Here is a 23,945-nt window from a genome sequence, read left to right on the forward strand (position 1 = left end):
GAGTGAGCATTTGTTTTGCATTATGGTTTATGAAAATTTAACTGTGATTGTCATGAAAAGAATAACAAATAAATCTTAATGGTTACAAAAACAAACAAACATGTATTTTATTTAACACGAGTGAAACTTAAATGGAATAGAATGTTTTAATTTGATTCATTTAGAATATGTTTTGAATGTATTAAATTCCCCTCTACCGTTGTGAATAGCCCGACTAATTTTGTCGCACAAAAAAAACGAAACCGAATGAAAGGAAATATTCTAAAATCTTGCATTAGTAGCCGAAATTACAGGCATTTTTGTTTTTATGTTTTATTTTATTTTATTATTTAAGCTTTTTAACTATGTAGGTTAGTGTAAATGAAGCTCACATGATCGAGGACAATTTTTATTTTTAACTTACGTTAAAGTAACCGCTGATGGGCGGAGATGGACGCGGTTTCGTTTCCATAGCAGCAGATAAACAAGCCTATGAAACAAGCAGACTCCACTCTCCACATATCGATAGAAGCAAGCAGCATTATCTCAGAGTAAACACATCGAGGTTTGTTTTTTGTTGTTATATGTCACTTATCTAATTTTCTATGGATATTAGAAAAATATGCATCTCTGAATGTATTCGGTTTTTTTCAGTTCAGCGAATGAGTGGATGAAAAATGGATAACGTTACCAAAAGACGAAAGGTCCAAACTAGCACAACCATTGGACATATGCATTTGCAGCCTTCTCCATTTTACTTAAAAACATACAAGGTAGGGAGGGTCACTATCTGTAAATATACTAAAATTATGGTTACAGCAGTTGTTAGCCGACTAACTTCAGGCTAACATTACTTGACCAAAAACGAAACTTAACCACATTAAAATAAATTTCGTCTGTTTGAAGTACGCCCAAATGAACTATAATTTTTAATAACTGTTTTTTTTTAACGGTCAAGCCAATAATTGTAGAATTACACTTGGTCAAAAACTGTTAGTGTGGTAATTTGTTGTTCGTCATTAATTAAGAGCTTTGATACCACATGTAACATTAGCCTAACTTACTGTATAGCCTACATGAAATAATACCTGAAGAAACAAGATGTACTAACAAATACCTTCAACCATCATCTTCTAACTGTCCCAGAATGCCCCTCTTCCTCCAGTCATCCAGCATCAGAACAGAGTGCCGGCCTCTGCTCACTTCTCTCTCACCTCACACACTGAACATGACAGAAAACCATTAAGTGGACCTCTGTACAATGAAATCCACTCTAAAGCCCATCCGCACTGGACCACACACTTCCTCAATGAGCTGGCCCAGAGGGTGAGATCTCTGTGTGTGTGTGTGTGTGTGTGTGTGTGTGTGTGTGAGAGAGAGAGAGAGAGAGAGAGAGAGAGAGAGAGAGAGAGAGAGAGAGAGAGAGAGAGAGAGAGAGAGAGAGAGAGAGAGAGAGAGAGAGAGAGAGAGAGAGAGAGAGATTTGTTTGGACAATGCCTTGTAAGTGTTTGGGACTATATGCACATTAATGTTTGATCCTCCGCAGCTCAGAGACCATCCAACAGTGCGCGTGGTCTCCAACCCCATTAGTGAAATGCAGGACCAGTACAGAGGTCAATTAGCAGCATGTGAACCTCTTGGTGAACACTTTAGCAAGATGCAGGTGAGATAAAGGTTGTTAATGTTGGTTCCACTTGTCCATCCCTTTCTTTTAAAAAAGCAAAATCTAGGTTACAGCTAAGCATTTACAATATTATTGATTTCTGTCAGTATGTAAACATTAAAATAATGTTAAATACCCTGTAATCTGTATTGTAAGATGATGTTAGTGTAAAAACAATCACTTACTAACCTTTTCTGCGTAAAGTTGATTTAAATTGTACTTCTTCTGCAAGACAATGCAAGAGCTAAAAGGACTGTAAAAATTCCAAGATTTAACAGGAAAATAAATTGTGTTACAGTGTAATCTCGATTTTTGCTTTATTTAAAGGGAAACCACCGCTTTTTCATATTAAACTGTTAATCCCTTAACTAAGACGAGTTGATACATGCCTCTCTCATCTCAGTGCGTGCACTTAAGACGCGCGGTGACGATCTGATAGAGTTTATCTTAGCCCACTAAGCCCAAAGTTCATTCACTATGGTACCAAACAGATCAAGTTAGAAGCCACCAAACACCTCCATGTTTCCCCTATTTAAATAGTTAGTTGAACGACCTAGTATGGTGACATGAAATAAAACGTTTTATTTTTTCACTGTTAGGGAAATTTTAATAATTAATGTTTGAGTTCACACATGAAGTCAACATCTGTTTCTGCCGTAATAAAACACCAAAAGACAGTGTCTGTTGAAACCCAGGGGGGTAGTGACGAGACCCCTAGGTTGAGAGCTTTCCCTCATAAAAGGTGCCGGCTAATCAAAATTAGATCTAAGACCACTGTTTGTTGCTTTTTATTAATTAGATCTAAGACAGAATGGGGGCCGTGTATGTGTGTGTGTGTGTGTGTGTTTCTTACCTTCCCCGTGTAGGTACGGGGACCATTGTGTCCCTTGACAGAAAGGTGGGGCAAGGCATTTGTTTCACCTTTTCTCTGTAAGGAAAAACACTGAGACACTGAGGGGTATAAAAGCTTGGGAGGGGTATAAAAGCTGTGTCTTTATAAATCTTTATAAAGACACAATTGGCTAATGTTTGTCTCTTATTCGGTAATGCAACGGAGTTAACATGTTTTTAACATATTTTTGCCACAACACCATACTAGGTCGTTCAACTAATAGTGTAACTGTATTTAAATAGGGAAAACGTGGAGGTGTTTGGTGGCTTCTAACTTGATCTCTGTTTGGTACCATAGTGAATGAACTGGGCTTAGTGGGCTAAGCTAAACTCTATTAGATCGTCACCGCGCGTCAGAGAGATTAAGAGCACGCACTGAGACGAGAGAGGTATGTATCAACTCGTCTTAGTTAAGGGAATAACATACTTTAATATTAAAAAGCGGTATCCCTTTAAAGAAAATGAGTGATTAACCTTTTTTTTTAAAGCTACAAATGTTGTCATGTGATCTTAAAGGGTTAGTTTACCCAAAATGTTTCCTTCTGGAATCATTTACTCTACCTCATGTTTTCCAAACCTTTATGACATACTTTCTTCAGCGAAACACAAAAAATATATATATTTTAAAGAACTTTGGTAACCAGTTTTGCTGATCTTTGATTTCCATTGTATTGAGATAAAACACTGATACATTTATCAAAAATATATATATTTTGTGTTCCACTGAAGAAAAGTCAAACAATTTTGGAACAACATGAAGGTTAGTCAATAATGACAAAATGTAGATTTAGGGTGAACTTTCCCTTTAATTTGTATTAAACCAAGAATATTAGGGTAAACTGTGCACTGAGCCACATAACTTTTTTTTTTTGGCGAGTGAAATAATTGTGTGGACAAGGGAATTTTAAACATAAATATTAAAATAATGCTAATTCATGCTAAACGTCTTAATGGATGGGGTTTAATATCCACCGGAGCTTTTTGGGCTGATGGAATGAATTACACTTCTCTGGATTTTTACACAGGCACTGTACAGACAGCTGGAAACAGCCCAGGTGTTCCTGCAAGAACCAGTTCGTAGCACAACCAAGACTGACTTCAAGCAATTTTACAGGTAACTGTCCACCACCAGAGGGCAGTGTGAATGCACTGATCTGAGCTCTGAGGTCAACAATGATGGCTTCTCAAAAGAAATAATGGAGATCAATCACAATCCCGATCTGACTCGGTCCTAAAATGTAAGTGGAGGATAATGAACTAATGTACTGTGTAATCTGCTTTCTGGATACCATTAGAGCAAAGTATCCATCCCAAGAACATCAGGGGTGATGTAAATCTGTGTGATCTGGCCCATAGTGATTCATGTGCAGTTAAAGCTGCAAGTGGTTCCTGACTTTTCACATTGCTAAAATGAGTTAGAATTACGGAATTACACATAATACACTTTTGGTTATCTAACTGCTTTTAACACATAAGATATGGTGTGTCAGAATGATCCCAACACATTTTTTGGGTGACTTAGTAGAATAGTTCACCTGAAAATGTAAATTCTGTCTTCATTTCTTCACCCCCATTTCATTTCAAACTTGTATGATGTGAATTATTTTGTGGAACACAATTTTTTTAAATATTTTTGAATAAATGTCTTAGTATTTGTTTTTGTCTGTACAATGTTGTTTTGCAACACATTTACTTTCAAAGACTGTTGAAACATTCTTCAAAATATATTCTGTGTTCCACAAAGTCCTACAGGTTTGAAACAATAGCTGTGTCTCATTTCGTTCAATTTTGAAGGCTGCGTCCTCTGGAGGACACATCCTCTGTAGGGTGCAGTTTACGGAGTTTCCTCAATCAGAATTAAACGAGACGTCCTTCGTAGGACACAGGCTGGAAGTATCATGTTGCAACACGTTCAGCCTCGTTGCGCTCTCATGCAAGTTTTGAATGAAAATTATTTATAACTTGAAAATGACTATGAAATGTTTCTTGCCTTGACAGCAATGTACTGTTCTGAACGTTTAAAAAAGCACTAGTAATGCTGTTTACCACAACTATCTGTTTCAGGTAATAGAGCTTAAAAAACAAAAACAAGCTTAAACTACTTACATTTAAAGGGGGGGTGAAATGCTGTTTCATGCATACTGATCTTTTTACACTGTTAAAGACTTGGAATCCCATACTAAACATGGACAAAGTTTCAAAAGTTAACTTGGACGTTTGATGGGAGTATTTCTTTGTCAAAAATACTACTTCCGGTTAGTCATAAGTTTCGGCAAGTTTTTTGAGATCATGCGTCCCCTTTGACGTTAATGGGGGCGGAATTTCCTTGTATGGGCCGTACGGACAATTCTACCAGAAGAGCGTGAGAGAGAGAGAGAGGGAGAGAGCGAAAGCAACAGGCTATGCCCATCAAAGCGCTGGCTCGTAGTCTGCGCTGCACAGGTAATGTGCACAATTAACAATGACATCAAAAAGTGCGTTTTTGGTTGCCAGACCAAGACAGTCCTGCACAGATTCTCCAAAAACCCCGCGTTAAGGCAACAGTGGATGTAATTTGCTTTTCCGGATCAGCAACTGAGTTGCGCGAATGTTTATATCTGTTCACTGCATGTCGGTGCCGACTGTTTCATAAACAAGGCCCAGCTCGACGCCGGATTTTCCCAATCGCCTAATGCTGAATGATGGAGCAGTCCCAACGATAGAACCGCGGGCGGTGAGTTAGACTGCTTCAAATGTCTGTGTCTATGCTCATCAAGTAGCCCAAACATGATCACGTATAGTTACTATATATATTACTATATATAGAAATTGATCAATGGAGCATGCGATGTGTAGTGCGTGTACATTTGTTTAGCTGGCCACTATATGTGTAACTTTATGTTTGTGTATTGTAAAAGCACTCCAAACAACAATACACAAAGAGTGGGGAAATATGTTGAACTAAATAAGCGCGCTTCTTCATTCAAATGTGCTACTATTCCGTGTTGTCTACACAAACCACGCGTAAACACACACACACACACACACACACACACACACACACGTGCACAACTGCACTTCCCACATGTACACCTTCAAAGACAAAAATACGACGATATAATTCAAGTATAAATATGTAAATAACACAAGCCGCTAAGCATATTATATAGTTAGTGTATAACTTGTACCAGATAGAGACGTCCTGCTCTAGTCGTTTTTGCTGCTGCTCCTGTTCAACTGCAGCCTCTGGGTCTGATTCCGGATCATAGATGTATGGCTGTATCTGATTAAAAGCCATATTTTTAGTTTGAATAAAGTTTTTCCCGCTGTTAGGGATGACAGCATTACGACGCACTCAACACGGCGGTGCACACGTCACTATTTAGCTCCGCTCACACGACACGCCCCCACCCGCTCGGCTTTTTTCGGAAAGACTCGGAACAGCGCATCTTTCTTATATAATTATTAAAAAAATAAAGACTTTTCGGAGATATGCAGGATGCAATGCTACTCTATAGGTACTCAAGATTGACATGACACTGACTGAAACTGAGTGTTTCACCCCCCCTTTAAACACCACACCTACGCTTGCATATACAAAATTAGCATACTGTGATTAAGTTAATTATTTTCCATAATGTAATGATAAAAATTAAACTTTCATATATTTTAGATTCATTGCACTCCAACTGAAATATTTCAGGTCTTTTATTGTTTTAATACTGATGATTTTGGCATACAGCTCATGAAAACCCAAAATCTAAAAAAATTAGCGTATTTCATCCGACCAATAAAAGAAAAGTGTTTTTAATACAAAAAAAGTCAACCTTCAAATAATTATGTTCAGTTATGCACTCGATACTTGGTCGGGAATCCTTTTGCAGAAATGACTGCTTCAATGCGGCGTGGCATGGAGGCGATCAGCCTGTGGCACTGCTGAGGTGTTCTGGAGGCCCAGGATGCTTCGATAGCGGCCTTAAGCTCATCCAGAGTGTTGGGTCTTGCGTCTCTCAACTTTCTCTTCACAATATCCCACAGATTCTCTGTGGGGTTCAGGTCAGGAGAGTTGGCAGACCAATTTAGCACAGTAATACCATGGTCAGTAAACCATTTACCAGTGGTTTTGGCACTGTGAGCAGATGTCAGGTCATGCTGAAAAACAAAATCTTCATCTCCATAAAGCTTTTCAGCAGATGGATGCATGAAGTGCTCCAAAATCTCCTGGTAGCTAGCTGCATTGACCCTGCCCTTGATAAAACACAGTGGACCAACACCAGCAGCTGACATGGCACCCCAGACCATCACTGACTGTGGGTACTTGACACTGGACTTCAGGCATTTTGGCTTTTCCTTCTCCCCAGTCTTCCTCCAGACTCTGGTACCTTGATTTCCGAATGACATGCAAAATTTGCTTTCATCCGAAAAAAGTACTTTGGACCACTGAGAACAGTCCAGTGCTGCTTCTCTGTAGCCCAAAAGTGTCTTGACCTGGGGAATGCGGCACCTGTAGCCCATTTCCTGCACACGCCTGTGCACGGTGGCTCTGGATGTTTCTACTCCAGACTCAGTCCACTGCTTCCGCAGGTCCCCCAATGTCTGGAATCGGTCCTTCTCCACAATCTTCCTCAGGGTCCGGTCACCTCTTCTTGTTGTGCAGCGTTTTTTGCCACACTTTTTCCTTCCCACATACTTCCTACGGAGGTGCCTTGATACAGCACTCTGGGAACAGCCTATTCGTTCAGAAATGTCTTTCTGTGTCTTACCCTCTCGCTTGAGGGTGTCAATGATTGCCTTCTGGACAGCAGTCAGGTCAGCAGTCTTACCCATGATTGCGGTTTTGAGTAATGAACCAGGCTGGGAGTTTTTAAAAGCCTCAGGAATCTTTTGCAGGTGTTTAGAGTTAATTAGTTGATTCATATGATTAGGTTAATAGCTCGTTTAGAGAACCTTTTCACAATATGCTAATTTTTTGAGATAGGAATTTGGGGTTTTCATGAGCTGTATGCCAAAATCATCAGTATTAAAACAAAAAAAGACCTGAAATATTTCAGTGGGAGTGCAATGAATCTAAAATATATGAAAGTTTAATTTTTATCATTACATTATGGAAAATAATTAACTTTATCACAATATGCTAATTTTTTTAGAAGGACCTGTGTATCTTGCGGTGGTGCCGTTTTTCCATATAATATAAAAAAAAAAGACTGTTGTTAACGGACTGAGAGAAGAGGATAGAAATAGATGGAGGCAGATGATTCGCTGTGGCGACCCCTGAAGGGAACAGCCGAAAGAAGTAGTAGTAGTTAACGGCGACGCAAAGAATTGTGGGTTATCTCCAGCCGCGAAGGATACACCTCATGCACACTCCGAATTCCTGTGAAAGAAGGATGCATTTGAAGGTCCCATTTGGAGTGTCCTTCTCACTTTTATGAAATCAGACACAGCTAATATGAGGTACTTTCCTTTTTTCTTTTTCTTTTTGAGCAAACAATCCCTTTATTAATTATAAGGCTTAAAGGGCACCTATTATTAGCCTGGCTCTGCCCTCCTACATACTTCCGCTCAATTTTAATTTTCCTTCAGTACTGCGGTGCATTCTTAGGTTTTATTCGAACAAATTTTTACCGGTCCAGTCAGCAAACAGAGGGAGTGGCTGAAAATGATGACGTTGATGTCGTGCGCTAGTTTGAGTTGTAGTTCAGTAATGGCAGTAGAGAAAGATGCGAACGAAACCATTTATTCCGTTGTGGCACCGCTGCCGAATATCCAGAAGTTAAAGCCGGAGCAATAGCAACCTTTGCTGGAGTGTGTTGGTGGCTATGGTGCTGTGGCCCTCCTCCCCAACAGGGTGAATTCGGGAAAGTTTAATTTTCCAGCTCACTCCGTGAGTGGTGAAGGAGTTGGCTGAAGCCCTATTCGGATGGTAATTGTTTCTCGTGGGCTCAGAAGGTATTGCCATTATTTACAGGGGCTAGTCAGTGATTTTATTGCCGTCCGTTTCCCACCACCCACATAAAAATCCCCAGGCCGAGTTACCTCCTGCTTTTGACAAACACAGAGGTTTTGTGGTGGTGTAATTGCTGTCCAAATCCACATCTCCTAGTTTTAAAGAATATATCACTTCCAAATTCACTGTTTATAATCATTTTTGACCACTGCAGGGCATTGTACGGTTGCGCATTGCTGTTATTTGGATGCATTTCTAGGCTTGTATTTCTTTAAAATGCTGGCAAGAGCAATATATTTCATCACCACTCAAACAAATGAAAATAAAAGCACGTTAACATTTGAATTAGTCCGTTATTTATATCAGCATTTATTATCATACCAAGCATACAACATTTTATTTACATCATACAATCATGTTACGGACCACGTGAATAAATCACAATCCGAATGCACAAGTTTTAGGTTTTATCCTATAGTTTTATAACTGAGGTGGCCTGCACAAGTGCACATTTATTTTGACTGATTTGAGTGAAACAGGCGAAGAGCGCATGACATACATCATGACCAAACATTAGCCATTGGTTATGGCAGATCAAGAGTGGCTCAGGGCAGATCCAATAGCTTTAAACTTCAACAGATACCCGCCTTCGTTGAAATAAACGCTTGTCAATGGAGAGTGGCCAGACTCTATGTACAAACGAAATGTACAAGAGTCTGGTAAGACCAGGCTAACCTATTATGCTCGTTTTACAAGTTGTAATATAAGTCTCAGGTATCCCAAGAGTGTGTATTGTGAAGTTTCAGACAACAGTTCCTAACAGATCATTTAAAGGGGGGGTGAAATGCTGTTTCATGCATACTGAGCTTTTTACACTGTTAAAGACTTGGATTCCCATCCTAAACATAGACAAAGTTTCAAAAACTAATGTTGAACGTTTGATGGAGTATTTCTGTGTCAAAAATACTTCTTCCGGTTTCTCACAAGTTTCGGAGAGTTTTTCTCGAGTATGGGTCGGCTTGACGGAATGTCCTTGTATGGGCCGTACGGGCTCTTCTCCCGGAAGGGTGAGCGCATGCGCGTGATTACAGTGAGAAAGGAAGTTGACTCTGCACGCCCATAAACACTGCTCTCAAGGTGCAGATCCACTCATCCGTGAACACTTCTGACGCGCCCTATGGTCGCGCCGCGCTCCACTTTATTCCTATAGGTGACATCAAGCGACTTCAACGCTTCAGCACAGCATTCCGGGAAGGCAGCGCTGCATTTGAACCGATTTGAACGCAGAAATGACGAGAAGCTTCATAACATCACGCTTCAGTCGTGTCGCAAAAGTGGATCTCCACAGTCACTGCTGTCACAGGAATTCACGAAATTACCAAAACAGTTACCAAAGAAGTGTGTTTTTGACAGAGCGGTCCCAGCGATAAAGGTTCGGTCCTGCTTTGGAAGCAGGCGGTGAGTAAAACTGCTTTAAATGTCTATGCTGTTGGCTACCGTCGCGTGAGTAAACATCAGTAAACGACATGATCGTGTATAACTTTAGTTAATTTATCAATGGAGCATGCGATCTATGGTGTGTGTTTAAATACATTTGTTAAGCTGACCAATATAGGTGTCAGTTTGTTTTTTGTAAAACCACCCAAACATAAACCTAGCATTCTCACAAAGCATGCTTCCTCATTCAAATGCGCTAACGGTTACTCCATTGTTGTTCTATGTATAACGTTACACTAGTCTGACGTGCAAAGCCGTTTTGCATGCTACTGCTAAGGTTTAGTCGCATACAATAGTCCATAAACCGAATCATGTCCTCGTAAACTGCGAGTAAACCCACACAAATGTTGCAGGCCACTAAATACAGTACATACCACAGAGACGGACGTCCTGCTGTTGCTGTTTCTCCTGTTCAATTTATTTCAGCCTCCGGATCTGATTCTGGATCGTATTAGTTGAATCTGATTTTTAGCCATGGTTTATTTAGGGTAGCGTTTTCTTCTCCACGCTTGAGGACGTCACCGCTTTGTGTGCGCTTGTCATTCTTTAGCTCCGCCCACACGATATGCCTCCAGGCGCTCAGTTTTTTTCAGGATGACTCGGTACAGCCTATATTTCTTTTATAAATATAATAAAACTAAAGACTTTTTGCAGGTATGAAGGATGCAATACTACTCTATAGGTACTCAAGATTGACATGAGATTGACTGAAACTGAGTGTTTCAATGTTTTGTTGTGATTAAACTGACAAATGCACACAAGGTTATGTCAGAAACACACAAAGTTCACATGAAAACAGTTGGTTACACAAAGTTCACATAACTAAACTAAACAAAAAAGTACAGAAATCCTGTATATATTTTATTAGATCTGTGTATGAAAGTGAGAGCAGTGTAATATCCAGTACCTACTGTTATATATGCTGTTATATGAATCAAACAACAAGAGTTAAATAAGAAAATCACTTACTGCTCTTGACTAAATGAACTTTAGTAGCTTTATGAAAAGCACATTTCTCACTTGAATGCTGCTGTGCTCTGGCGAGGAGATAAAAATGGCAGATTTTGTACAGCTCTCTGAGGGCGAGATCTATCAGTGTCCATCAACACTAGTGGGCAACGCCTGTAAAATGTGATGTCACTTTGCCAGGAATCTGCAAACGCATTCTGAGACAGTGCTTATGATTTTATGAGGATTTAAAAAAAAGGAGGTGGGTGGATATTTACCATTATTGGGAGGTTGTGTACACACATTGGCAACACACATTTATGTTAAAACACCATGTAAAAGTGAATTTTGCATAACAGGCAAACACTTTGGTTCATCCAGCTTTGAATATGGTGCATCAGATGGCTGTTTTATTTTTCATGTTGCAGGCAGATTGAAATGATTTAGTGTAGCATAGCTCATCTCACCTCCTGCCCTCCTGAACCTTGTCAGCTCTTGATTGGTGGGTTACACTGAAGGTCACAAACCCATATTGACACTAATTCACACAGCTCTTCACAGCGGGTTTATGTATGACAGTGTAACAAATGGGGAATGTCTCTTTTTGTGCATTTTTTTTATACTGGTACATCTGATTTGCTGACTTCATAACTAAGAACAAATTGTTTTAAGAGTTCTTAAAGCTTCCTGTGTATTAGCTTATATTTTTATAGGGAGCAGTGTTATGGCATATACACAAAGATGTATCCTATGCTAAGGAATGAAGCGCGAGGAAAAAGTGTTTCTATTAACAAAGTAATGTATGGGCTAAGTGAATGGTCAGCATAGTGATAAAGCAAGAACATAATGCATGAAATGTATTAAAACTCTTCTGTGAGCCTTGTGTCTCCTCTTTACCACTAAATAATGTTCTCTTTCTTTTTCTTAGTCATTGATAATCCTCTTTTTCAGGTCAGATTTGTCTCCTCGCTCTGTCCTGGATGCAGATACCTTTAATGGAAAACTTACCAAGAGCGGCGCTCACAGCCGATTTCCAGCTCACAAAGCTCCATCCACTTTATCATGTCAACCCCGGCTGCCTCGCCCACCTCTGCCTTTGCCCCATAGGGGCAAAAGCAGTCTGTATATGGACAGTTTTACGGAACCTGTGCCTCCCCCAACATTGCAACCTGCTGATATTGCACAAAGCCGGGTGAAATGGGAAGAAGATAACGGTAGAGGTCTGTTACTGGACGTTTTAGGTGTTCCTAAAATGTATAGTACTGAGAATCAAACTTATGGAAGAAATAAGAGGTCTATGGTATAAGAAAATAATGATTTTCAGTTATGTTGTAATTTATCTGGACTTCAAAAAATGGTTTCATCAATATTGCTTCATTTCTGTACTTTTGTCACTCAGAGGGTCTGTAATAAATGGAGAACAAAACATATTAGAAGTGATTGGTGGAAACATTATTGATTTATTGATCTGGAGTGTGTGCCTTTTGTGGGTATGTATTATTCAAGATTACATGAAGTAGGCTATGCTAAAAAAATCTTGGAGAAAAAAATCATGGAGAAATATTCAGGGAAAATAAAGAGGGAAGACCATGGGGAGGCAGAAATATCGCTGAGAAGGTAGCTGGCTGCACACCTAGACAACCCAAGAGGGTTGCATATTAGTGTGTGCTTAAATACACTCTCATGCAGTGAGCCAAAAACAAAACAGAGGGTGGTAATGGGAAACAGATGATTCGAAAGAATATTGCAATTTAGTTAAAAGTTTTGACCCACCCAGTTTCTTCCACCTACTTGTTCTTGCGACATCTCACTCTGCTCCCCCACCTCTGCCTTCGGCAATGTGCCAGAGAGAAAGAGAAAGAGAGAGAGAGTATGAATGATTTAAGGCCATATATGGAAGCTATATTAAAGGGGTCATATAATGGTATGTGCTCTTTTACATCAAATATTGTTCCCCTGTCTCAAATCAAGCCATTCGTCCGTGTGGCGTCACATGGTCAGATGCCCCTCCCACAACTGTTGATTGACATCAGTGTTTCAACACAGACCTGCTATATCCGCCATTGTTGATAGGCTGGAGCAGAATGCTGTCTAAGCGATTGTGGGCTTCTGTTCTTGGGTGTAATAATGAACACAGCAGTCATTCTGATGTTCCTAAATCTGAACCGCTTAAAGCAGCACTAGGTAACTTTTCAACCTTCATAATATATTTTTTAAGACTCTTGTGATGATAAATCAACTTACAATAGGTTGAATGACACGTCTGCCATAGCCTGATGGGGTCTGTATCGTTTTTAATCTTACTTTTAAACTTCGGGTTTCGGGTAGTAACCCGAGAAAAAGAAAAGAACTACAAAATTCGACAGCTTTACGGCATATACGTCACTTCCACCAACACACACACTTCCTTACATTCGGACGTGCGAGCCCAACTTTGTTCGTCGGATAATATAGTCATGTCCGAAGCAGCAGAGACAAATAAGAAAGAAAAGGTTTTGTTGGAGGAAAGCAATAAGAGGAAATTAAAAAATGATGGGATTAAAGGCAGGACGAGGATCAAAATGTGACCAGGGTTTGCTCGTCGGCGTGAGCTGAAGGAGGCGTGCCCGACCGATGCTGTCATGCTTGTTACGGTGAGCTACCACTCAAACATTGAACTGAAGTATCATATAGATTCTGTAAAACGGTAACCAATAGACTACTATAATGACGCTGGCTTGTAAACATGAGCATCGTGATTATTTGGCGTTTGAAAAAAATAAAACCCATGAAATTATATTCATATGACATGCTGAAACATAAGCCACTGACTGTAACGTTACCTGGGATGAAGACATTTCACACGCGACGCCAGAAGAACTGTTCAGGGGAACTGTTAGTGCTGCACCGACCCGCGGGACGCTTTTATGAAGTTATTTGGCCCGCACCGCACCACTGTATATATTTTTACAACACGCCGCGCACCCTCGACCATTAAATAGACATACGGGGTCCGCGGGTTATGAGACGAACCGCGCATCACTAGTTCAGGGCTATCAGGGTTGTCATGTCAACAAATGCACGCGCGATGGCATCACCTGTTGTAGGATGACTGAGCTTACGACAGTAGTTGAGGACATTTTTTTTTTATTTCCAAACTGTGGGGGAACCCCGAGAGCAAAAGTAGCCAAGTGGGGCTTTAAGACACAGTGGCTGAGTTTTGGTTTCGAAGGGAATATTACCTCGATCAACCTCAACGCTTTCATGTTTGTGCCGTGTGAATTATTTCTCACCATGCTTTAAAACGATGGTCAGTATGAAGCAGGTTTTGCTAAGAAATTGCTCCTGAAAAAAAGATCAGTACTATTCGTGGTCCTGCTGCACCTCCAGAAGAAGTGTGTGTAGTTTGAAACGCTTGCACGCTTCACGTTGAATGCATATTTTCTCAATATAATTCATAATCCCACGTTTATAATGAACAACGCGTTATGGTTATTTTGTTATTACAAACTGTGTAAGCTGGTGATAAAGTTAACGTGGTAACACTACACTAAGCTTACTTCTGTAGATGGCTTATAACGGTGTCTGTTGAAACATTCCTGTGGTGACATAATGTCAGTAGCCTGACAAGCCAGACCCACATCAAGATGTTTGGTCTGGAAAATCACCATTGACAGCTCAATCCGAGGGGCGGGATAAACGGTTGTCTTTCAAACTCCCTCCGCACACGATAGGATAGCGCTACCACCAACCAGAGCAACGAAGGTGAAACAGAGCTTGTTGACAGATTAAATATTCGCCCGGTCAGCAAAACACCGAAAACATCTTCCCTTTTTAAGAATGACTTCAGTGCCGTTCTTTGTTCTTTTCTCAGAGAAAAGCTTAACTCCAAGTCTTCCAGAGTCGCGGTCAAAGCTGATTCGAAAGACCGCCGTTCGCCAGCTTCTGTGTTTACTGGAAGCACGCAAACGCAACTCAGCCGTCGTCATTATGGCCCCGCCCACTGACTCTATACACGATGTGATTGGCCCGGCAAGAGTTAGGCGAATACAGCTCAGAAGGGTATTGAGAGTTGCTAGACGACACTCGCGGGCAGAATAAAATTTGCTGCTGCTAGGGTGCGTCTAGATTTCTAGGCTATAATGTCAGTGCTTCAGCCCTGACAGTTTTACCTAACACTGCATAGATAACGTTACGCATCACTGACAAGCTTATATTTACAGAAAAAAAGTTCTTCATGACCATTAGCTGTAACATTAATCTGTCAATGAACTAACATCAGTAAACACATAGCATTCGCACTAACATTACCCTACCAGAACATACAAAGATAGATCAAAGTGATATTACGTTAACCAACTATTCAGAAACGTCCAGCTCAACAGCCGTCATCTTGTTCCGGGTTCAAATTGATACGATGTGTCCTCAGAGAGTCCTGTTACCATTCTTTCTCAAAAATATACCGCAACTGTTGTCGAAGCAACTCTCCTCTCAAAGTGCCCCACAGAACAGAGGGGCGGGGTGAGCAAAGCTCATTATCACTTAAAGCCATATGCACTAGAATGGCTTGTTGAAAACAGCTGTTTTTGTCCAGGTTAAATGAGTTTTATGTTAAATGTTTTCTAATAATACTAAGGAGAATTTTTAATTAAAGTATATTAAAAACGTTTCATTTAGACACAAAATAATTATATTAACTTGTACAAAAATGGCATTATATGACCCCTTTAATAAAAATGAAGGAACAGGAGGTGAAGGCAATGATTACAAAGCAGAGGAGGCAAGATTTATCTTTTAGAAAACTATTAAAAGCAGATAAAATGGGTAAGGGTTAACAAAATATCAGAAAGAATAAACACGACTGACCATGTCTAGACACCTATGACGTCTTATTGTCCTCAGGTGGTATATTTTTAATTTGTAAATTCGACTATTTTTAATGCAAGCTAAATTTCAGAAGATTCCAAATGTTGGTGTGTCCTTCAGGCTATCCATCCATCCAACTTAATTATATATATATATATATATATATATATATATATATATATATATATATATATATATATATATATATATATATATATAAATTCTTCATGAAGTGGGTATTAGAATTTGTTCAAGATTTTTTTTTTTTTTTTTTTTTTTTTAAGAAAACGTGACACCGGACAAAATGCTGGAAATAGCGACAGGTTTGATTATTGGCGTGTATATGGTTAAATGGCACAGGGTGGGGTTTGGGGAGGGGGCACCAGCTGCCACCTTTCCCTTTAAAGAGCTGAAGGGAGGGAACAACACAGAGGGATCCCATGTCACCATTAGATTAAGGACTAAATTGCATGGAAATACAGATTTACAAAACAAAAACATCGACAGAGAAAGGAGGGAGGGAAACGGACGGAAGAGATAAGGGAGACTTAAGCTTAAGGAATAACATTTCTAGTCGTGCCCGGCATGCTGTTTGTTCGGCATAAATACATTCACACAGACCTCTCAGTCTGCAACTAAAGACCTGGTTACGGTCTTTTTGACCCTGGACAACGGGAACAGGTGAACATACGGAAGAAAGGATGCTAAAACAGAAGAAGGGGATAGACTGTTAATGGAGTGAGTGCATGAGGATTAAAGAAATAGAGAGGTGTTTCCCCGCTGCTCGTTTCGCTTGGTTGGATAGGCTGGAATTCGTTTAGGGAATAAAAGTAGCTAATTGGTTAAGACGAGTTTTGTTAAATCATAGAAATGCTTATTTATTTAGGGGGTGGAAATTGTATATGAGACCTGTAACACCCATGTATATAACGAGAATAATTTATTTGAGGGTAGCAGAGGTGCAACATAGGCGACCTATCATAAATATATATATTTTAAGGAGGCTAGTCTTTTATACCTATCAAAAAAAGGAACTGCGCGACTACGCAGTAGCTTATTGCAATTTTTTTTGAACTGGCAGTTGTAGCAAAAACATAGGCTATTACATTATTCATAACTGAAGCCATTTTATATAAAACAATCTTATGTTCAAGTATTCTGTACAGTCATTCGGACCCCACGCCAAGAGGATCCCTCTGTTCAGTCAGAAAACAGTCAATTCCACGTAGCATTTTTGTGCAGTTTGTGTGTTCATGTGTGTGTGTTTAGCAACACGCACATTGCACGCACGCGAACACAGCCAGACCCAAAGCGAGTAAGTATGTAATATAGGTGTTTGTGCTGTGTATGTGTCGTGATCTTGTGTACAAGTGACAACCTATCACTTCTGTCGTGAGTATTTCTGTCTGTGTGCCCGGTGTACCCATGCAGAGAGGCAGGCCTGCCAACCCTCTGCCTCTGCCAGTCAACGGACTCAACAAGTAGTAGTCAGGATTACTTTGTTTAAACCAGCGTGCGAATTATGGAAGAATTTGGTTACCATAAGTCACATTACAAAAAATAATGCGCAATATAAGTTCGCGAAAATAATTCCTGTTAGCCGGAGTAGGCTATCATGGCGAATCAACCCATGGTTGCCTATCTATTAGTCATTATTGTCACATAATCATAGATGTACATAATTATAAAAATGTCACGGTTTATTATTTGACTGTTAGCTATGGTGCGAGACGAAAATTACACAGGCTCCATAAAAGTCACTCAATAATTCGCACACTGACTTAAACCCCTTCATGATTGTATTTTCTTATTATTTTAAGGTATTTCTGGTATGTTACATTTTGAGTTGTAAGTCCAACAAATATATGGAAGTTTCATGTCCCACAATAATTGGTGTCTGTTTTTTGTTGTTGTTTTTTTTATTTATTTTTTATTTTTAGATATTTAGTCGCGTCACCTTGATAGCTGATGTGTCTTTTCACTTAGCATACACGACACACCTGTATACCTATATCTATTTTCTTCTCCTCTGAAGCAGATCCCTAACTCTGTTTTATTTGAAAGAGAGTGGCCAAGTATATGCCATACTGCATGTTAGAGAACTCTCATTCCATCCACTGCATAAAGGTGTGTGTGTGTGTGTGTGTGTCATTATGACTCTTTAAAGTTAATTTTTTTTGGCTGTAGATGGAGCTCTCTTCACCCTCCCATCTCGCCCAAATCTTTTGCCAATTCTGTACCAATAATTCTTAACTAGAGGGTCCCCAAAATAACAGATAAAGTTGTAGATAACACTGCTATACAAATAATAAATCTGCATTATTTAAATAACAAAATGCATGGCTAAAACAGCTGTTAAAATAAAAGACAAAACATTTCCCTTTGTCTTTTGTTGTTGAAACATTTGTCTGTGCTTCTTAATTCTACTTACTTTTATAATGTTAGATATATGGGCATTCATTTAAGCCCTGAATCAGTTAAGAACTACTGATCTTAAAACAGCACTTTCTTTCTAATTCGTTTTCCTCTTTCTCGACACTTTCTCATCTTACCGCACACCAGTTGAACTTTTTCTGTTTGTTTCTCTCAGATTCTGGTCCCTCCCTTTCTCCCTCCCTCTTTCACTCACTCACATCCTATTGGCAGCGCCTTATTTCAAATAATTTGCTCTCCCTCCTGCTGATGTCTTTCCATGATTTCGCATCCTCACAAATACCCCCCTGTGACCCTTACCGATCACCTGAGATGACCTTCTCTGTCCTCCGTCTGGTTTTTAATTCCTTTTTTTTTTTTGTCACCCTGCTCCATTCTTTCCCACCACTAAGAATAGTTTCCATCAAGTTCATGTGTGATTTGGCTTAACACAATTATATCCCATCTCTCTCCGGCTTCATTCCCTGAGTACTTAATGGGAGACTATAAAGGGATGGTAATTAACCGGAGAGGGCACTTTTATTAATTAGGTTTTAACGAGAGCTAAGGCTGGTGGGGGTGGGAGGGGGGTATAACTATCTTAAGAACACTGTTAGTGTTAGATATGGGAATATAGTCATGTACTATAGTCTCAATGCTGTCACTGTAAGATGAGTCTTCTAAGCTCCTTTCTGTATCTCCTTCTCTCTCTCTTGACTGAAAAAGAGAGGGCTTTTTGAAAAGGGCTTCTGTTCTCAGCCGTCAGAGCCGTGTGATTAGTTTCAAAGCAGAGGTCAGAGTCTGACTGATGACCTTCTGAGGATATATCGTATTAAGCGCGTGTGCCAATACTCTGTAGTTTGTCTTTGCGCAGCACAATTTCATTTTAAGCTAATTAATTGTGCTGCGACATAGCTTTTTTCCCACAATGTGACTATGTTTGTGTACGCAAGCGTCCTTGCTCTGTTAATTTATTTTCTTTTAGTGCTATTCCACAGGAGACGTCGATATGAGCAACTCGGCTGAGAGTAGCTTAGTGCACACGAGAGAGAGAGAGAGAGAGAGAGAGAGAGAGAGAGAGAGAGAGAGAGAGAGAGAGAGAGAGAGAACGAGGGAGGGAGGGAGGGAGGGAGGGAGGGAGGGATTGCAAAAAACCTCAACAATCACTTGGCTCAAGCAGCAGGTTGAGGCTGAGAAAATACCTGCTCAGTTCATATAAATCAGCTATTATATTGCATTTTTTTAAGTAAATTCAGTTACTTAAAATAGTGCATGGGCTAAAAAGGCACACAAACCTGTATGCAATGCATCGACAGATGGTTTGCATAAGGCATCCATACCTCAGTCGGGGAGAAAGCTTGAAGAGGAGGGGGTACTGCAGTATTTTGTGCCGTGCAGTTCCCAGATGAGTCCTCTAGGTGGCCTTTGAGCACCACTGAGCTTCAACTGCAGTGGGATAGCAAGTAGAAATACCCAAAGAACCAACACTGCACCAGACAGAGAGAAAGGGAGAGAGAGTGAAGGTATAATGCAGACGCACTACAGCACACTGTTAGATAGAAGAAAAGTAGCGTGGATGTGATTCAGTTCTGCTTCCTTCTCATAATAGTGCATGTATGCATCACTTCTCTTTGACATTGTTTCTCTAAACTGAATAATTTATGAATAGAGCCTCATTTACCTTTACTGCAGTCATTCCTTCACATTCCCCTCAGTGGCCGTAACATGTTCTCTCCGTTTTTCCTCTCTCCTCGCGCTCTGTCGATACAGTTCTGTTGGCTTTTATAGGCGTATCTGTCCTTACAACCAACCCCCATCCCGATGGACATGCACACTTTAATGTACTTCCCCCTTATCCGGGCACACACACTTAACAATGATTTCCCTTTTTGTGGGAGCCTTTTTTTTTGCTTTGTCAGCACAACCCAGTTTCCTCTGTTTCAGTTTTTCCTATATTCATCATTTTATTTATTTCCCCACTTGTGTTCCTTGTAGTGATCTATTTCACCACCAAGCTTGTCATATTGAAACACCTCACAAAAACGCCATTGACAAACATTACACAAATAGTGTTTTGAGTATTTAGTTTAATTTATGATCATTTATAGTAACGCCTGCATAGTTGTGAGAGTTTTTAAAAATATTCTTTTATTTGTTATTATTACTTTGGTTTATTATTTGTGCGATTTATTTTATTTTATTTATTTTATTTATTTATGAATCGTTGTTGGATGTCTGGTATACAATTTGTTTTTGCTTAACTTTTCAACTATTTCCCAGTGCTTTTATAGCACTTTGCTTTAAATGATAAACTGAAACGCGTGCGCTGTCCATGGTGCTGAAAGGAGAAACCAACCTAATTATCTTCATTTAGAGAAGCAGCGAATCCATTTACCTTGTTTCGTAGGATTCAGCTTTTCTCCTTCCGATGGGTCTCACTCTCCAGTGATCTTTGTTGTTTCTACAGTTAATCAAAGGGGGACATAAGGGAAAGCAAGAGAAAGCCCGAGCTGAGTGGAATGGATAAGAGTGGCTAAGTAATGAAGGAAGACAGTTTGACAGATATGTGTGGAGCAGCCATGCAGCACAGCCAAACAAGAGGAGCAGATATAGGAGAGTTATTGTGAAAGCAGGAAAAGACAGCACAGCAAAACATGGGAGGAGGACATTTGTCGGTGAAATCTGACCCTTGTACACTGTTTTGCTAAGCAATCAAAAAAAAAAAAAATGTTGTAACTTCTAAATTAACTTGTTTCATTAATGGGTTTAACCTTGTTGAATCAATTTAACTACATTAGGTTACACTAACAAAAGTTATTATAAAAATTTAAATCAGGTACAAATCCAATAGCACGTTACCATTTTTACAGTGTATGATCATCCCAAGAGAAAAAGATAATAGCTTCCCTGCTCCATATTTCCAAAATGGGACCATTATGATTGGAAAAAGAGCGGCACCTACTCATTTGTTTCACTACAGCTGAGAAATAAGAACAATCCATTTTTAAGCACCTTCTCTGTGTAATACCAAAAATATATAAATGCACATTCGTGCATATGAATGCAACCCTTTTTAATAGAATGTTTTAATTTTGAAGATTGCATACTCAGACAGTTATGACTGCAACAAAAGTGTAATACTGTACACTGACTGTACTAAACGGCCTGCATAACATTAGCACTGGCCAAAGAGAGAAAGCCAGAGATAGTGTAAGAGTTAATGCTCTGCAGTCTTTTCTCCCTATTTTGTGTAGCTCAGCAAATAATCGTTCTGCCTTTAGCTTTTCTCCCTCTTCCTCCCACCCTTCCTCTCGCTCTCATTCTCTTCCTCTCCCTCTTTCTATTGGATACGCTGAGAGTAGGGTGTGGGGAGGGGGGCGGCTTTGAAACATTCAGTCATTTTCATCTCCCTTTGCTGTAATTGAGCAGAGTGTTTTAGTGAATTGAGGGACATGAGAGCTGAGTGATGGCAAAAGATGGAAATGGAAGAGGAGGGGTCTCGTTCCTGATTATTAGGTGACACTTGGCTGTATAGAAGTCACTCCTTCATTAAAATGCCTATCCCATGTACCTGCATCAACATTCATCCAGCCTTATTTTGTATGTTTGCCAGGGTCATCACTAAAATAACACTATTTTTATGGACAGGTACTTTCTTTTTTAGGCCTAATGAGTATACTATACCATAAAAGACATTAGTGGGCACCCCTCACGTTGTTTCCAGTAGCCTTATATTTGCACTTTCTCAAGAATTTTAACTGGAATTTGACCGTTGCCATTGCATTGCAGCACCTATACAGAGCCACATTAGTGACTGGTTAAGAACTAATGATGTGACAAGTTAAAAGCGGGTTACTTTTAACCAGCTTGATGATGTTTAAAGGTATGAGCATCACTAATTTTCTTTTCTCCTCTGCTCTCCCACCGCAGGCTCCTCCTCCCCCCCTCCCACCACGGTTCTCTCTCCTCCTCTCCCTCCCCCGTCTCCTCTATGCTCAGTTCGGTGTGTGTCTCCTCTTTCAAAGGGCGCAAGGGTGGGAACAAGTCGTCCAACAAAGCATGTTACAGCGCAGACATGACTTGTCCTTCAGACAGCGAGAAAATAGTAATAAACTGCGGGGGGGTTCGGCACGAGACGTACCGCAGCACACTCAAGACGCTGCCTGGGACCCGCTTGTCCTGGCTCACGGAGCCAGATGCGTTCAGTAACTTTGACTATGACCCCAAATCCGACGAATTTTTTTTTGACCGTCACCCTGCCACCTTTGCTTTCATCCTTAACTATTACCGCACAGGGAAGTTGCACTGTCCCAATGATGTCTGCGGTCCTCTCTTCGAGGAGGAGCTCGCTTTCTGGGGTATCGACGAGACGGACGTGGAGGCTTGCTGCTGGATGAACTACCGACAGCATCGGGACGCCGAGGAAGCGCTGGACAGCTTCGAGACGCCCGAGCCGGACCTGCCAGAGGACGACCCGGCGCTAACGGGCGGTGCTGACGGGGACTTGAAGAGGTTGTGTCTACAGGAGGATGGTCGCAACACCAGCTGGTGGAGTATCTGGCGGCCCCGCATCTGGGCGCTGTTTGAGGACCCCTACTCCTCGAAATACGCCAGGGTGAGTGAGTGTATCGGAATTGTTCGAAATCTACTTTATTAAACGTGTCTATATCAGATGTTGAGCTTGCTTTATGTGAGCTTGTAGTATGGCATTATCGTTCTTGTGTGACATGTTCAGCCAGCCTACTAGCCTACTCGACACCTTCATGACATTTGCAGCAAAAGGAATAGTCCACTGTCGTAGTACTTGGCATGAGCTGATAAGTTGTAAACTTCTGGGAAGTTTGTTAGCTAAGTTCGCAGAGAAAAGAGACTTTGGTTCGTTATGTGTACTTATTCTCTGTCACTCTCTCTGAAAATGCAGTATTTTGGCTGTCACTCTCCACGCGCATTATTTGGCGGTGAACACTGCGTCTCGAGCTCTCAGCATGCGCACCTTTTTAAAACGTACCTTTTTGGTTCTGTTGTCAATGTAAATTATAAAATGTTGAAAAAAAGTTATTTGAATGGTTTGAAGAACATTGTTCTTCCGTTATTTGTTTAATTACGTTGTGCTGGTTGGTCAGTTGCTGCATTCAGCGATCAAATGTATTTAATGTTAATTTATTTACCAAGTATACATGTAGCAAGCTAATTTATCTACAGCCAGACGGTCATCATAGCTTAATCAAACCCCCTAATTAATATACACGCATTCAGATCACAGCCGTCTGTCATTGCGCATGTGCATTGAGTATGCACATTTCGCTGTTGTCCATACTGCAGAACGGTACCTGGCAGACCCCTACGATATTGAACGTCATGCCATTTACCCTGAGGTGTACACTATTGAGTTTTGGCTATGAACATTGCATTGCCTTGCAGATCTTGAATGTTTTTGTTAGAAGAACGTTTCAGCAAAGCAGGAACAAATGGGAAAGCAACTGCTCATTGCCTGAATGAATGCGTCTCATTCAGCTCCCTAGGTCGTGAATCAGTATATCATGTACATGAATTCCGGCACTGGTAAGGACCCTTACTTGTGACACAGATGACTCTATATATGAAGATAGAGCTCTATTTGGGGCATCCGGGGTCCCGGTGCAGGTTGTTGCTGTGGGTCCAACTCATTTGAAACCGAGAGGCCTCCCTATAAGGCTGGGGCCCATGACAATCATTCTCCCCGGCAATGTCCTCAATGTACACTGCCTCTACCGGCATTTATGAACAACAGCATCACGAATATTA

At 40.4% G+C, this 23,945-nt stretch overlaps 2 protein-coding genes and 1 long non-coding RNA gene across 14 annotated transcripts in view; 2 read left to right on the top strand and 1 right to left on the bottom strand.

Moving 5' to 3' along the window:
- Positions 1-197: 197 nt before the first annotated feature.
- Positions 198-12,353, top strand: zgc:193811 (uncharacterized protein LOC559801 homolog). Its single transcript, XM_067416158.1, has 6 exons — positions 198-544; positions 634-752; positions 1,126-1,305; positions 1,526-1,642; positions 3,559-3,647; positions 11,856-12,353. Exons 2-6 carry the CDS (start codon positions 657-659, stop codon positions 12,208-12,210), a joined length of 837 nt encoding a protein of 278 aa, XP_067272259.1. The 5' UTR covers positions 198-544; positions 634-656; the 3' UTR covers positions 12,211-12,353.
- A 248-nt stretch (positions 12,354-12,601) lies between these two features.
- On the bottom strand, positions 12,602-20,130 carry LOC137040509 (uncharacterized). Its single transcript, XR_010897912.1, has 3 exons — positions 19,843-20,130; positions 19,502-19,648; positions 12,602-12,734 (listed from the first exon to the last, which is right to left on the bottom strand). It is a non-coding gene; the product is annotated as an uncharacterized lncRNA (long non-coding RNA).
- kcnc3a (potassium voltage-gated channel, Shaw-related subfamily, member 3a) overlaps positions 16,156-23,945 on the top strand; it is a 75,417-nt gene continuing 67,627 nt past the window's right edge. For 5 of the 12 annotated variants that reach the window (XM_067416128.1, XM_067416116.1, XM_067416122.1 and 2 more), the window contains exons 1-2: positions 16,157-17,064; positions 22,092-22,776. In XM_067416128.1, the coding sequence (XP_067272229.1) occupies positions 17,003-17,064; positions 22,092-22,776 (747 nt within the window). In that variant the 5' untranslated portion in view covers positions 16,157-17,002. Of the gene's footprint in view, positions 17,065-22,091; positions 22,777-23,945 lie in introns of all 12 variants that reach the window. The other 7 variants (XM_067416049.1, XM_067416065.1, XM_067416075.1 and 4 more) reach the window with 4 other exon arrangements.

This window comes from Pseudorasbora parva, chromosome 2 (genome assembly GCF_024679245.1).
Source record: "Pseudorasbora parva isolate DD20220531a chromosome 2, ASM2467924v1, whole genome shotgun sequence".
Taxonomy (NCBI): domain Eukaryota; kingdom Metazoa; phylum Chordata; class Actinopteri; order Cypriniformes; family Gobionidae; genus Pseudorasbora; species Pseudorasbora parva.